Below are 15,614 nucleotides of genomic sequence, written 5' to 3' on the forward strand. Positions count from 1 at the left end.
AAAATAATATAGACCACCACTCCAACTATGGTATTTAGCTCATATTACCAAAATACCCTTTCACCTTAATCTTTCTCTATAAATACTGAACACCAAAGCAAGGAGAAATTACAATCCCAATAGTGAGAGAATAGAACTAGCAATTAAGTTTGAATTAGTGGCTAAAATGGGTTCTAAAGTAGCAGTCCTATTGATATTGTTCAACCTTATCTTCTTCACTAGTGTTTCAAGTGTTAAGGTTCCATGTGCCCCTGAGACACCTAAAAAACCTAAGAGTCCACCAGCAGTAAAGCCTGCAAAGTGCCCTAAGGATACCCTAAAGTTGGGTGTATGTGCAGATTTGCTAGGTGGGTTGACTAGCTTGGTAGTGGGTACACCACCAAACAGCCCATGCTGTGCTCTACTGACAGGTCTTACTGGACTTGAAGCTGCATTGTGTTTGTGTACTGCTGTTAGGGCTAATGTTTTGGGTCTTGTCAAACTTGAAGTCCCAATTGCTATCAGCTTGTTAGTTAATACTTGTGGTAAGCAAGTACCTGAGGGTTTCACTTGTTAGATGCCCTACTCATCACCTCCCTCTGTCTCTCTTTAGTGTGCATTTGAAATATTGGAACCTGTTTATTTGTCTTTGTGTGTGTGAATTATGTGTTCACCAATTTCATATTGTCAATGTGATTGTAATAAGATGGACCCTAAGTAAGAAATGTGATTGTTTAGTTGTGGTTCTTATCGAATAAATTAAATTATATTAATCTTGTTTTCTTCCTTTCTCCAATATGTTCCTATTAGTGTCTATGTGTGTGTTCATTTCTAATAATTTCGAATCTGAAAATATTATCTATGCTTCTTGAATGTTCTCGTTTGTAATTGCAATTCTTATATACAATTCTACCTTCTTCCAAAAAAAAAAAAATGTTATCTTTTCTTTCGTGAGGACATTTGAATACTATAAAATAATAAACCGTAAATATTATTTTTGAGGAAGATATATGAGGAAGAGAGATTAGAAATACAATAAAATAATAAACCGTACTTAACTTGGAGATTTACAGACTAGAAGCTCGTATAGAGCTCTAAAACACTTAAAAACTCACTTGTTAGAAACTTCTTTACTTCTTTCTCCTTAATTCCCATTCTCTCTTGATTCTCTATATTGATATCTTTAATACATTAATGACCCTACTCTTAATGTTATATGCATATTCAACTAAAAGCTTTGGCTCCTAAACTTCTCATACAATATAATTTGACAAATTTGAGTTATTAACAAATAATTCTGAACTCATATTGCACTATGAAGTATGAACCTATACTTTGAACAATCTAACGTAGTCACGCATTACATCATATTTAACTTTTAGACAACCATAAAATTAATCTAAATTTTCTTTTTCGTCGTGGTTAGGATAGTTAACTTCCTATTCATAATTTCGAACAAAACAAGTTAATTTCCTTTTTTACTGCATCCGTTTTTACATCAATCTTTCTTGAATAATTATTTTCTTTGATTTCAATTGGACCAAAGTGATGCAGCCAAAAACTGGATAAAACTTTGGACGTCTAATATTGAAATATTATAAAACTTCCAAGAATTATTTCCTTTTTGGTCCCCTATTTTGTGACCAACTTCCTTCTTGACCTCCTATTTATTATAAATTCAAATTTGACCCCTTTTTAAAGTGTTCCTTAACTATCCTTCTTATAAATATATGTTTAAAATAAAAATAATAACAAAAACATCCGTCTACCTCACCTCTCTCTCTGTCTTTTCTGACAAGGTCGTCGGCCGGAAAATTTTCCGACCGGCGACCTTGTCGGAGAAGACAGTGAGAGGTGAGGTGGAGAGAGGTGGAGTGGAGAGATGTTTTTTTTATTATTTTTATTTTAAACATAATTTATAGGAAGGATAGTTAAGGAATTTACTTCAAAAAAGTGGGCCGAATTTGAATTTATAAAAAATAGGGGGCCAAGAAGGAAGCTGGTCACAAAGTAGGAGAAGAAATAACTCAACTTAGAATAATGAATTGGGTACATATTGGACTTCAAAACTAATCGGACCTCTTTCACGAAAGAAGAAACTAATGGAACCTAAGTTCATTTAATTCGAATTCTGAAATCGATACACATTGGACTTCAAACCTATTAGATGTCTCTAAAATTTCAATTGGAGCTAAGTTAAAATGTTGAGTGTTGATGCGAAACGCTTTTGCAGATTAGTTGAGCTACCACCACATTCGATATACTTTGGAGTCGAATTCTGTCGTTTAGGCCTTCAAAACAAAATTTCATTAGTATTTTTTATACAAATTTTAGTAAGTTTTTCTTAGGCTGTTTTTATATTTTCTTGAGATTCTGCAATTTATATATTTAAAAGTTGTTGATTCGAAATTTGATTATGATTAGGAAACTAATAATTGTTTAATTCATTCAGTTTTCTAAAATTTCAATTTTTCTTTATTTTTTGCGTGTTTTTGAATTTTCGAAGTCTTGGACATAGATCTAAAGTTTCTTTGAGTCTTCGTTAATCATTCTTGGTCATCGTGTTGATTTTCCAGCATTACACAATTTATCACTGTTTCTTTACACTGCATATTTTCCTTTCTTCTTCGTTCTTTATTGACAAGGAGTCAAGGAGATGCACCAAATTTTTTTCTTCAATTATCACCTCCGACAATTGCTTTTGCGAAATATGACGCAGGATTAGCTCCTAGTTCTTCAGCTCCACTCCCATGAGCTAGAAACACCGACTAGAGATTAAAATATCGAAATGCCTTGGCGGCCGAAATTTTGAAATCCAACCGTCCCAATGGATTCCACGCATAAATGTTCGGCGTGGTCACTATTGTTAAAATATACAGTCCATTGATAAATTGATCAAGTGGTGGTGCTTCCTCCATCCCAAAATAAGAAAACGTCACATTATAGTCCCTATAGTGTTACATAGAACTAGTTGCTTAATTATTAGAAACAGAGAAATATCAATTTGCAATAAAATATAGACATACAATTTCTTGATAACTTTTAGATAGTTTTATTTCATATCTTGTGCTCATCAATTTGTAAATAAATTATATTCCTCACAAGCCTCCAAGATCTACTATTTATAGCAAACTTTGCCAGCTAAAACCCTAACCAGTTTTGCTTAATTCACATGCAGTTTGTTTTCTCATTTCATTTCTTATATTATCAACTCAATCAATCATACTTCTCTTTCGATCTATAAATACAACCTCAATTCTCTTCTTCCAACACACAACAAAACTTCTTCTTCATACTACTACTTGTACTCATAGAAGCAATTAGGGTTTAAGAGAGGGAAAGAAAGATGGATTTCAAGAGTTCATCATCATCAGTTGCTCTCTTTCTCACTGTAAACCTAATGTTCTTTACTTTTGCATCAGCTTGTGGCACTTGTACCATGCCTAATACTCCAACTCCTAAACCCAAGTACCCAACTCCTAAAGTGCCAAAACCAAACCCTAGCTCACCCACTAGTACTCCTGCTCATTCAAAGGTTAGCTGCCCAAGGGACACCCTTAAGTTGGGTGTTTGTGCTTCATTGTTAGGTGGACCTCTTAGCATCGTTATCGGTAACCCTCCTAATTACCCTTGTTGTACTCTTCTTAATGGCCTAGCCGACCTCGAAGCCGCTGTTTGTCTCTGTACAGCCATTAGAGCTAATGTTCTTGGTCTTCACCTCAATGTTGATCTCTCACTCAGCTTGCTTCTAAACACTTGTGGGAAGAAACTCCCAGCTGATTTTATATGTGCCTAAGCAACTAAACTTATTTCTTCTACTACATTGGTTGTCTTTAATTTCATTTTGTTATTATCATTAATGTTGTATTGTTTTTGTGTGTTTATGTTTATTATCAAATAACTCGTACACTGAGATTATTACATAAGTTTAAGTCTCATGATTGTAATTTGTAAGTTCTATATTCGTTGTAATTTGATTTTGAATAAATCTAGGTATACAAGTTTCCGATTTTTTTTTTTTAGTATATTTCTATATGATTCACATCTCTATAGAGACCTACTTAATATTCTCAAAATGATCTACAATACGGGTGGACAAAGGAAACTCTCACCACCAAGTATATATGTTGTTGATTTTGAATTAACATTCACAAACTTAATGCAATATCAAATTTGTTCTCATATGATAGTCCATTACGGTTACAACGTGCTTCATGTCAACCAACAAAAGACGTATGTTAGGCGCATTTGGCTATAATCTTATAAAGCCCGAGGAAGCATTTCCCCTCATTGCTAAGTAGTTATGGATCGGAATTTAAATAGCATCACATATGTTTCTTTATTCCGTATTACTCTGAAGTGAATGTATTACGTCGAAAAATTGAGTTTTATTCTATGTCGAACACCGAAAGATCATCGAATGAATTATTAATAATAAAAAAATCTTCTGCATGATAACTCTATATGGAGGCAACTTATAAGCTAGTGTGTAAGCTAGCCCTCAAGTTGTGGTTGTCTAGGTTATTTTTTTGTTGAAGAGTTGTCTAGGTTGTTACCTTTTTTTTTGTTGAAAGGTCTAGGTTGTTACTTAAAATTACTACTTTTCTTTCAAACCCTACCATACAAACCTCCAAAATATTTAGTGTACTAATTTCTTGCTTCATACCAACTCAATAATGGATTGGTACTCATGATTCACAGTTTGATTTCAGATCTCATAAATATTAATTGTCATTAACCCTTTTTTATGCAGCTTATAACAAAGTCCCTTCAAATGTTAGTTCACTAAAAGAAACCCTTCTTTGGTTATTACTGCAACATTTTAGTTTACTACTTAGAATATTATTAGGGCATAGGGAGAAATGGTTTGCAAAATATCAGCTGCTTCATTTCTTTTACTCAACCTTATTTTCTTTGCCCTAGTAGAGTAGCAGTAGATTATGAAACTGGAATGAGTTGTTAGAGCAAGTCCAACGGGGAGGGGTCCCGGACCCTTAATTCAACGGGGAGGGGTCACGGGCCATTAATTCAAATTAAGGGCTTGGGACACCCGGTCCCTCCCCTTGGATCGCATGTGGGCGGGGGCGGAGCCCCCTCCCAAATAAGAAGCCAGCCCTTATTAGGGGCCGGCCCCTTGCTCCCCAACAGACCGTTGGGGCTCCCCAACGGTCATATTGGGGAGCAAAATCTGGCCGTTGGAGCAAATCCAACGGTCAGATTTTGGGTTCAACCCCTATAAATAGGGGTTGAACCCAAATCATCCTTCATCTCTCTCTCATTCACTCTATTTCAACTCTTTCTCTTTCATTTTATCTCTTCAACTCTCTTACTAATTTCTTCAATCATTTTCAATGGATTCCTTCAATGATAATGAGTTATTTATGAATCTCTTTCAAAATCCCAGTTATCAATCTAGCCAATTTGAAAGTGATGAAACTTTTAAGGATTCTTCACGAGTTCCCTCAGTAGTAGATGAAACTTTAGATGATTCTTGCGAGTTTGAAGGAACGACTTCAACCAAGAAATCTAATAAACGGGTTGCGTATAATACCAATGAAGATATAGTACTTACTAATTCTTATTTGAAATTCACATTTGATGCGGTTGTCGGAAATTGCCAAAAATCTACTATATTTTGGCAAAAAGTAACCGATGAATTTAATGAAATTACAAACTCTCAACGCACGAAAAAGGGTTGTAAATCTCGTTTCAGTGACATAAATACCGAGTGTCAAAGTTTCATCTCTACTTTGAGGATAGTAAATAAAGTTCCAAAAAGCGGGGAGAACGACTATGACCGGGTAATTTTTCTTACTTGTAATCTATATATTTTTATCTTTTGATTTCATAATATCCTTTTAAATCAATTTTTATCTTTTTCAGATTCAAAGAACACTTGATATTTATAAAAACAATCACAAAGGAAAAATGTTTAAATTACAACATGTTTACAAAGTTTTGATGTCGCATAACAAGTGGATGACAGACATGCCAGGAGAGTCAACATCCGGAAAAAGAGATTTCAATACCAATCCATCGGAGGAAAGACCAATGGGTCGTAAACAAGCCAAAGCAAATGCAAGAGTCGGAGAAAATTCGACAAATTCTACCGCTAAAGACAAAGTAGTAGCCGGTGATGCTCCGCTGGAATATTGGCAAAATAGAATGGATGAAGGGAAAGAAAGATCGATTTCAACGAAAGAAGCTTTAGAAATTCAAAAAGGGTTCCTTGAAACCGATAAAAAAAGCAAAGGACCGACAATATGGAATAGACTTAATGAGGATTGATGTTAATTCTCTTGACGAATATGGTGCACGGTTGCTTATGGAGGCGCGTGAAGCTTGGTTTGGTAGTAATCCACACGAACGAAGAAACCCCTTCTAGCTATTTTAACTTTTTTATTGGTGTTTAGTCGTATTGTCATAGATTTAAATTTCTAATCAAATGTTAAGTTTGTAATCGATATTGTTTAATCGAATTATTTAAGTAAACTGAGAAATTAAAACTTCAAATTTAAAGGTCCGGGACCGCTCACCCTTGGAGTTGATTTTGAGGGTCTGAGCTTGGGCCCTTAAATTTGAATGAAAAAGTGAATTTAAGGGCCCGGGACCGGTCACCGTTGGACTTGCTCTTAGACTCCTCTTCACCATTATTCATAATATTGAGGAGGTTACATAAAATAGAAACATGTCAAGGAGATTAAGATAAAAATAATGAATAAATATAAAATAGCAATATCTAGATATATGATGATTTGGTTTCCAACTTTCTCTGGATTTCTTTTTTCTCTTTGTTATTTTTTCCCTATTACCTAATTACTATTATAGGAGAGTGTCCTCAGATTTACCTTGTCGAACCGAATCAATTGGACAAACGAAACCAAGTCGAACCGCACCGATCGATTTTTGGGTCGAACCGATTACCGATCGACTCGGTTTGACCGAAAAATCGAACAACCCAAAATCGGTCTGGTTTGGCCTCGACTTGAGTTTCAAGAAATCACCCTAAGGAAAAATGAAATAATAATTTTGTAAAGTTAGAAAGTGTTAAACTAAAGAGGAGTAAAAATTAAAAAAAACCCTAATCTAAGTCTTCCATACTAATAGCCATCCTCCTTCCTAGTTGTTGTTGTCGCCTTCATCAACAACCTATTCAACTTGATTGAAAGGTTTTAAAGGTAAGTCTTCACTGATTTTCTATTTACCACAACCCATTCTTAGTTAGTAACTTAAAATTATAAATTTTGTATTCACATTTCTATTTTTTTGTAATGGTGGAAAAGTACGATGAATTTTTAATTTTCATTCTCGGCATATGTAATGACGGAAAATTATGATGGGTTCTTAATTTTTATTTTTGACTTATGCAATGAAATGAATAACATTAGTTTACAATTTTCTTTAAATTGTGTTAGGCTAAACCGATCAATCGAACTCAACCGAGCCTAACCAAACCGAATCGAACCACGTCGGCCGGCCGAATGATCAGCTCGCCTTCGGCCGACGATTTAACCAAACCGTCACTTATTGGTTCGACTTCGGCTCGAGCCAAAACCGAAAAAAACCGACCGTTGCTCACCCCTAGGCGCAGCCAGGATTTCATTCTATGGAGGGTTAACTTAATTAGAATTTGCATATTCAATTTATATTTAGAAGGCTTGCAACAAAAAAAAATTATATTTAGAAGGCATCAATGCTTGCAAAAGATGAAATTTGAATATTCATTTCATGAGATAATTTTTGGTAACAGACATGCCTAAGATTTGAAGAGCGAAGAGAACTTTTGAAGTTAGGTTAGAGATAAGACACAAATATAAGAGCATCTCCAATGCAACACTCAATCTTAAAAATTCAGAGTGCCACATGACTTTTAGAGTTTTTTCTTAAAAAATCTCTGCAATGTAACACTCTATTTGGATCTCTAAGATGACGTGTCGAGGGTGGAATAGAGATATCTCAAGAGGACACTCTATTTTTAGAGTGTTCTCTTGAGATATCTCTAATTGTTCAACTCATCAATATTTGATTTTCAACTAATAGGATTCGAGTCTTCTATATTTTCTAAGATAACTAATTATTTATTTACAAAAATAACTGTCACTTAAGTAAATAAGATAAGTTTAGAGTTTTGCATTGGATGCACAAAAAATTGAGGATCTCTATTTTCGCGACCTAGAGGTGAGAATCTCAATTGGAACTTGACACATAGGATGAATATAGATTTTTTTGAATTTTGCATTGGAGATGCTCTGAGAAATAACTCTTTCACCTAAACCTAGTAATGAAACAAAATAAGGTAAATATACGAAGTTGAACATCCACGAAGAGGTAAGATTCCGAGGAGGGGCCCCTTCGCCACAATTAGGAGAAGCGAGGAAGTGGAGAAAGGTCAAGAGGAAGAGGGAAAGATGAAGTTAAAAGAGAGTGAAAATAAAACAAAAAAATGTAAGAACAACAAAAAGTTCAAGTACAGCAAAATAAGCGCAAAAAACCCAGAAATGCTAGGGTCTTCTGTGAGAGCCAAGATTGACTGCCTAGTGCTGAACTCTTTCATCTACCACATATGGCAAGAGAGAAATGCTAGGGTCTTTCAACAGGTTGCTCGTACTACTGCTGGCCTTTTAAAGATCATTACTGAGGAAGTGAAGTTTAAGGCAGCAACTTGGAAAGGCAGGTTTGAGCACTCTATTCAGAACCTAGAGTATGTTGATAGATGGAACTTGTCAGTCACTCTCTCTAGGCCTGCTGTTAAGGGATATAAGTGGGAGCCTCCCCCCTTTGGCTACTTCCTCATCCACTCTGATGGATCCATGGATAACAATTCAGCAGGGTATGGTGCTATTATTAGGGATGCTAATGGTGATGTGCTTGTGTCAGGTACAGGCACAGCTGAGAAGCAGTCCATCCTTCTTCATGAGCTTCAGGGAGTAGAGCTTGGGCTCCAGCTTGCTAGGAAATATGATTGTCCTAAGGTTATTATTGCCACAGACTCTATGTTGGTCCTTTCTATCTTGGCTGATCCTAGCAAGCTGCCTCCATGGAGCGTTTGGCATACTTGGCTCAAGATTAGGACCTTGTGGACTGAGTTCCAGCATTGCACCATCAAGCATGTAGTCAGAGAGCTCAATCAGGCAGCAAATTTTCTTGCTAAGTGGAAGCCTAATGGTGTTATTGAGTTGGATGTCTCTAGTACTCCTAGGGAATTGCTTGATATTGTTAAAGATGATAGGAATGGCAAGATTAGACTAAGGAAATATTGGCACTGAGTGCTTGTAATCTTTTTATTTTGTTACTTTTCAGCTTGTCTTTCCTTTGGGTCTGGGCCCTTTAATCCCAGCTGTCCAATGCAAAAAAAAAAAAATAAGCGCAAAAAAATGAAGTCTGGACACAATTAAGAACCAAAAACTATAGTTGGTTACACAATAGAGATTAAATTAGGACTTAGTTATAAATTGGGGTTAGAAAAGAATTAAGCCTTCTCAAAACCTCACCGGAAAAAAGAATTAAACCCTTGACCTAACAAACACGGGTAAAGCTTCTACCAACGGGACTAGTTTCTAGTATTTGGTCCAAAACTCTGTAAATTTATCCCCGATTATAGCCTTGGTTAGTCTTCACATAATTCTGCTTTTGTTCTAATCCAAATCCCAACCCGAATAATCCATCTTTCAACACAAAAAAAAAAACCCCGAATAATCCAACTCCAACTCCAACTCTTTCATCAGTGAGTCCCAAGGGATGCCCTAAAAATTAGGTGTTTGTGTGCTAATTTGCTTGGTGGGTTGGTGGGTTGGTGGGTTTTGCAATAGGAAACTCTGTAAATAACCCTTGTTGTACTTCACTCTAAGGGCTTATGGATCTTGAGGCAACCATCTGCCTTTCCTCTGGTATAAGACTATAAGAGCCAATATATATACTTGGACTCAATTTTAATGTCCCCTTTTAACAAAAAATAATCTTTCATCAAAAAATAAAAAATAAAATTTAATGTCGCACTTTCTATCAGCTTGATTCCAAGCAAATGTGGAAGGAGTCCCTCTATTGATTTACAGTGCTAAACATTTATCCAATTGTTTTCAAACTCGACCCCAGGATCCAAAGACATGACGAAAATTCGATGTGGCTTTTATCTCAGGATAAAATACGATGATTAAAACAGTGACAGGACCATACGGTTATGTTGCAAAATTAATAAGACCTAAATGAAGTACTTGTAATAAAGAGAATAGTTGACCCGTGAACTATGATCTATGTGAATTGATTGACAAAAGTTTTCATGTGAGTGAAATAGTATCTATCAATCAATTATTAATGAATATCATAATTGTGATTATGAATGGTTCTCAAATATTTTCGACAAACCATGTCCCATGATAATGACTTCATATTATCTGCACATTTTCACTATCTAATCATTTTTGTGCGGCTATACTGAATCCACCCCTCTCCGTCGAAGGAACACGAAGAGTAATACCTTAGACAATATTACTTAACCATATAGATTTTAAGATACAAATACTAACTTGTAACATTAGTTTCAAAGAAATAGAGTCTGATAATGAAGAAGGCGGTCATAAGTTTCATAAAATAAACTAAATAAACCGATTCCTTCAACTACACATTAATCAAGACTTAATAAAATTGAACCGTCTTCCAGTATCATGATTATGCAAATATTAATTCGCTTATCAAACTTTTTCAGGGTTAGAAATTTTGCTTTTGAAAGAAAACATTAACATCAATTTACAAGGTCTTACAGAGAACAAACCTACTAGGTAAATCATTGAGGCTTTGAAAGGATAATCACACGATGATGACCGATTCTTGTTTCATTAATCCGACCGAGATGACGAAGAACCTGTCAAGCATATATTAAATGTTGCTAAACAACCATTGGAAAAACACAAGCACCTAAGCAAAGTTTGTAAGAAAAGTTTATGTCTTGTGATATAATCTCACATGAACTCCAATGTCAAACACTTCTGAATCTTGGATATTAGTGAAAATGAAATGACAAGATTATTAGAATTACTCTACATCATCATTAGAATCTGTAAAGTATACAAGTATTGGGCATCCTTTACTTGCAAGCCGTTTTTAAGGGGAGTAATGCCCAATGGGATCTATCGTTGGGTCAGAGCTAGTGTTGCAGCGAGGGACGGGACTTCTTAACCTTAGCTCTGGATGGAGGTGGAGTGTCCCGTGACTCCAGCCCTTATGTTGATGGGCGTTATTATTCCACATCGCTTAGTCATTGGAATTTGTTAAGTTGATAAGTCTTGGAGAATCTTTCCTTGCAATCGCTTTTCCAAGGAGAGTCAGGCCCAATGGGCTCTAACAAAGATAAGGAGTTGGATACTAAAATTTAAGCAAGTCTAAGAGTTTCTGTATCGTATAAAATATAAACTATGTTATTTGTATCGTAACTTCTTGCTGTAATTTCAGAAATAGTTTGGTAATATAGCAAGTACAAAATCACTCACAGTCAAAATTGATTTTCCGGTATTGTCAAGCTTCAATGCTGGTCCTTTTATATCACTTTCGACAAAGAAGTGTTTTCCTTTTACTTCTTCTTTCATTGCAATATCTCTTAGTTCCTGCATGATGTTCATAGAAACATTGTTTAAACAATTATCACCACTTGTATTCAACACTTGTATTCGTTTCATTTGAAATAATGGTTCAACTGTTTTGGAAAGTAAGAGACACATATCAACTGAAAACAGAAGAATTTTTACGATGTTTGAACTTTTAATAGATTTTAATCAAAAGGAAACAAAAGAGAGTGTAAGCTTAAAAGAGTTTACTTACAAGTGCCCTTTCCCAAGTATTTTCTGCCAACTTTACGAGCAAAAATTATTCTAATCAGTAAGCCATGAAAAATAATGAACTAGAAAGTAAACAAAAAGTGAATGGAAATTAGAATAAAACCTTCTTTTTTGGAGCTGATATAAGTTGAGAATTAGTGTCCGCGTAAGCAGCCATGTCATTAATAGCTGCATTCACTTTGTCAAGTGTGAGCCTTCCCCTCATATAACTGCAAGGTGAAAGTATGGTGATACAGATTGAAAGAGAAAGCTGAAATAGGCAAGAAACTAAATATAACAAGTTATAAAGATATAACTGATGATGTGTTTAATTACGATTTGAGGACAGATAATTGCTTGAAACCTGTGTATACGTGTTCTTCCGAAGGAATTTCAATCTGAAAAGGAACAATGTACTTACGAGGATAACGAAAGAAGCTCATCAGCAGTGACATACCAGATTGGTGCAGAGCCACGACCCTTTTTCTCCTGCAACTAACACGAATCATCAGTCAACCTCCGATATTAACCAAGAATCCAACAAGTCCTTAATCTAGTACTTGAAAGCAAATGAATCTTAAAATTGTTATTTTCTCCATTTCTTGGTCAAAGCAGCCCAACAACTTGGTAGTAGCCTAGTAGGTACTAATATTTTCGCTTTTGTATCTAGTTTTTCTAACGCATTTCAAATAATAGAACTGAACAAAGAAAGAATTTGACTAACGAGAGAAGAATGTCAATTTTATGAGGATAATTGGGAAGTTGAAATATTCATACCCACTAACCACAGAAGGACATGATGAAATGTTCACAATTACAGAGTCAGAACAACCTATGCTCAAAGTCAATCCAGGTAAATCACGTATACGAATATCCAAAATGTATTTGAAACTGGAAATCGACAACTCACAACAGCACCTTTTGGTGGTTTGCTTGGGCAATGTTCATCTCCATTACTTGATTCCTCTGTGGAAGTCTTAACCATAAAAATATTGCCATCAACAACAAGTGAACCTTAACCATCCGCAAGTTGGCCAAGCATGGAATTGCCCTAAATCTTACTCACCAAGCCTTTCGAAGATAAGATATTTTTATTGCTATTCTAATATACATCTTGTGATGAATGTGTCCTACACGTGTTGTTATTTTTGCCTTCGTATTAAATACGTTGTTATTTCATGGATATTCACAAAATGAACGATGATTTTAATGTCAGTTTAACCAGGACTTATTGTTTTGTTAACGATTTTCCTTGTATACATGGCAGGAGACAAGGCATTCTCTGTCAACCTCAAAGATAACCAATCAACTAGTCGCAATTATGTTTATGTGGACTTTGAGAGAAATCTGGATACTTTACTCATGGGAAGGAGTACAAATTTGCTCCGTGCGAGCATGTCCTAATCCTTTGGACAACAACTGTCTTCCATAGGTTCAGACAAAATATGAACGACTATAAGAATTGAGAATCCAAAATGTCTAATTTACACTTGAATAATATTTTAAAGTAACAGTTTTGATCGGAACTCTCTATCATGATTAGCCCTGTAATACAAAGTTCTCTCTGAGCATATACATGGTTTGTTATACAAAACCTATCAAATTAAAAGGTCTTAACTTTATAACAATTCCATCAAGTAAAAGTTCTAGTACTATTAAGTAGTATTAACTAACAACAAAACCAAGAATTTCTAACCTTGGGTTGTGCCACTGGCTCCTCATCAAGCTTTAAACTACTAGTAACAATGTTATAACTAGAAGAAGTTTCCTGCGGTAAACTGCAAAACAATATCTCTATAGTCAACTTCAATGAATGAATTGGAAGCCCAATTTCAATATAATTTTAACTCATACAAAAGATACAATTCTTCTTATAGATCAATTGGACAAACTTCTATAAATTCATACCTATTAGGGTTCTTACTTGGAACCATCAAATCAGGCATTCGTGGAGGCAAATTGGCCAACATATGTTGCAATTTCTTTTGTTGACGCGTCGACATATCAATTAGTTTCTGATTACCAACATTATAATTAAGCACAACTAATGTAAGAGTTGTTTATACGTAACAAAAGAAACCCTAATTTTTTTTTCTTTCGAGAACATTAAAACATTCAAAGAGAGAGAGAGTTGATACTTTAGCTTTAGGAATGGCTTCAGTTTCTTCTCGTAATCTATCTTTGATGGATTGCATTTGAAACTCCATAGATTTAACTGCTGTATCAATTGCTGATAAATCCGCGATACTGGTTGCTGCATACACTGAGAAATCAAAGAGTTAAGTGTTAATAGTATTCAATATCTGTTTATTTGATTCAAAATAGAGAAAGTAAAACAAAATTAGGTTTTTTTTTTTGGTGTAGAACTTACTGTTACGACCAATCACCAGTTCTTGGAGTTCTAGAATTCGAGTATTGAAGGAAGATATAAGTGAATCGAGTGAAGAACCTGCCTGTTTCAGATCCATCTCTCTCTCTCTATCTCAAGAAATTGTTTCGTTTTCTTCTTCTTAACTAGTAGTATGAATTTTGATCTTTATAATTTTTTTCATGAGTTTGTTTATATCTCGAAATTTCAAAATCTATCTGGCGGGACTACCAGGCAGAGGCATAGATATCGACCAACGTCCTACCAAGTGGTCCAAGAAAAGGCGTTCCTTGAACTGTGCCTGTGGGATGTAAGAGTGAGCAGCGGTCCGTTACCCGAAGCTCAGCTGATCAACTTTTTTTTTCGGCCTAGTTCGGTTTGACTCGATTGAATTTGGTTGGTCGATCTGACCGAATTAAATTAATAATATCAAGCGTGAGAAATAAAGTGAAAGTAAGCAAGAAGAATAGAGACTCGGATTTAAAGTCAATCTTTAAACTATTATAAGTCTGAGTTCCTAAAAACTTTTATAGGATGGTGCGGACCAGCCTTCCGGACTGCTAGTGATATTGTCCGATTTGACACCCCTGAGCCTCACTGTATTAAAAGGCCTCAATATTGAAGGGTGCTTAACCTCTTAAGAGGAACACCACACTCCGTCTCACCACCAATGTGAGATTGCTGCCACAACAAAAACTCAATTTTCTTAGTTGGGAGATTTTGTAGGCATTGTCTTTTATTTGTGAAAGGCAATGTATTTTGCAAGTTTGACTTGCTCAACTCATCATGACCATGGTTAAAGGCAATGCTACTTTTGAGGATTATTTTCGCTCACCCGATAAAAAGTTGTCGGCCTACCATCTCCGGTCGGCGACTTTGATAAGAAAAACAAAATCCCTCTCCATCTTCTTAACAGACTGGGAAGAAGAAGGAGGAGGACGAGGAAGGTAGAGAGAGAAACAAAATTCAGTCAAGGCTCTTGCCCGGAACCAGCCGGCGACCGTCGCCATTTGGTCAAACCTTGGTTGAGGCATTCCCTCTTAAACGCACATTTCCTTCAACCAAATTAGGAATTGCCTTTAGTGAGACAACCTATAAAAAATTTGGCATTGTCTATAAAATCTCTCCTTTTAATTTACCATTTTTATTTAATATTAGGGTTAATTCTGTTTTGGCCCCCAATTTGTGACCAACTCACCGTTTTAGTCCCATAAGTGTCTGGCAGTTAGATTGGGTTCCGAAAGACCAAAAACATTTCAACTTTTTCCCGAACTACCCTTAGGGACCAAAATAGAATTAATCCAAACAAATTTAAAACATAAACTCCACTTCATCCCTCCCTCCATCCTCCATTTTATCACCACTCACCTCCACTTCACCCCTCTCACCACCTCATCATCTTATCTGGCAAAGTCACCGACCGACCGAAATTTCCGACGACCGGTTGGCGACCTTCAAAC

The 15,614-nt window shown here is 35.6% G+C and overlaps 2 protein-coding genes and 2 pseudogenes across 4 annotated transcripts; 3 read left to right on the forward strand and 1 right to left on the reverse strand.

Annotated features, from left to right (window-relative positions):
- The first annotated feature begins 99 nt into the window (after positions 1-99).
- LOC147540141 (14 kDa proline-rich protein DC2.15 pseudogene) lies at positions 100-752 on the forward strand (annotated as a pseudogene). The gene has a single exon (XR_015226005.1). The product of XR_015226005.1 is annotated as a 14 kDa proline-rich protein DC2.15 pseudogene (transcript).
- Positions 753-3,148: 2,396 nt separating this feature from the next.
- Positions 3,149-3,990, forward strand: LOC147540142 (14 kDa proline-rich protein DC2.15 pseudogene; annotated as a pseudogene).
- Positions 3,991-8,477: 4,487 nt separating this feature from the next.
- On the forward strand, positions 8,478-9,245 carry LOC147540143 (uncharacterized). Its single transcript, XM_086643200.1, has one exon. The coding sequence runs from the start codon at positions 8,478-8,480 to the stop codon at positions 9,243-9,245; it is 768 nt and encodes a 255-aa protein (XP_086499326.1).
- A 1,312-nt stretch (positions 9,246-10,557) lies between these two features.
- On the reverse strand, positions 10,558-14,549 carry LOC147540144 (spindle/kinetochore-associated-like protein). 2 transcript variants are annotated; one of them, XM_086643455.1, is made up of 9 exons: positions 14,158-14,549; positions 13,925-14,049; positions 13,695-13,801; positions 13,483-13,564; positions 12,208-12,275; positions 11,911-12,016; positions 11,791-11,820; positions 11,463-11,576; positions 10,558-10,837 (listed from the first exon to the last, which is right to left on the reverse strand). In XM_086643455.1, the coding sequence occupies exons 1-9, from the start codon at positions 14,252-14,254 to the stop codon at positions 10,760-10,762; spliced, it is 807 nt and encodes a 268-aa protein (XP_086499581.1). In that variant the 5' UTR covers positions 14,255-14,549; the 3' UTR covers positions 10,558-10,759. The 2 variants fall into 2 exon arrangements, with proteins under 2 accessions (XP_086499581.1, XP_086499580.1); XM_086643454.1 differs by having other exon boundaries at positions 12,208-12,281.
- Between the last annotated feature and the right edge of the window lie 1,065 nt (positions 14,550-15,614).

The sequence above is a fragment of the Eschscholzia californica genome, unplaced genomic scaffold, assembly GCF_041429995.1.
Source record: "Eschscholzia californica isolate CP2 unplaced genomic scaffold, dmEscCali1.0.p SCAF_5, whole genome shotgun sequence".
NCBI lineage: Eukaryota > Viridiplantae > Streptophyta > Magnoliopsida > Ranunculales > Papaveraceae > Eschscholzia > Eschscholzia californica.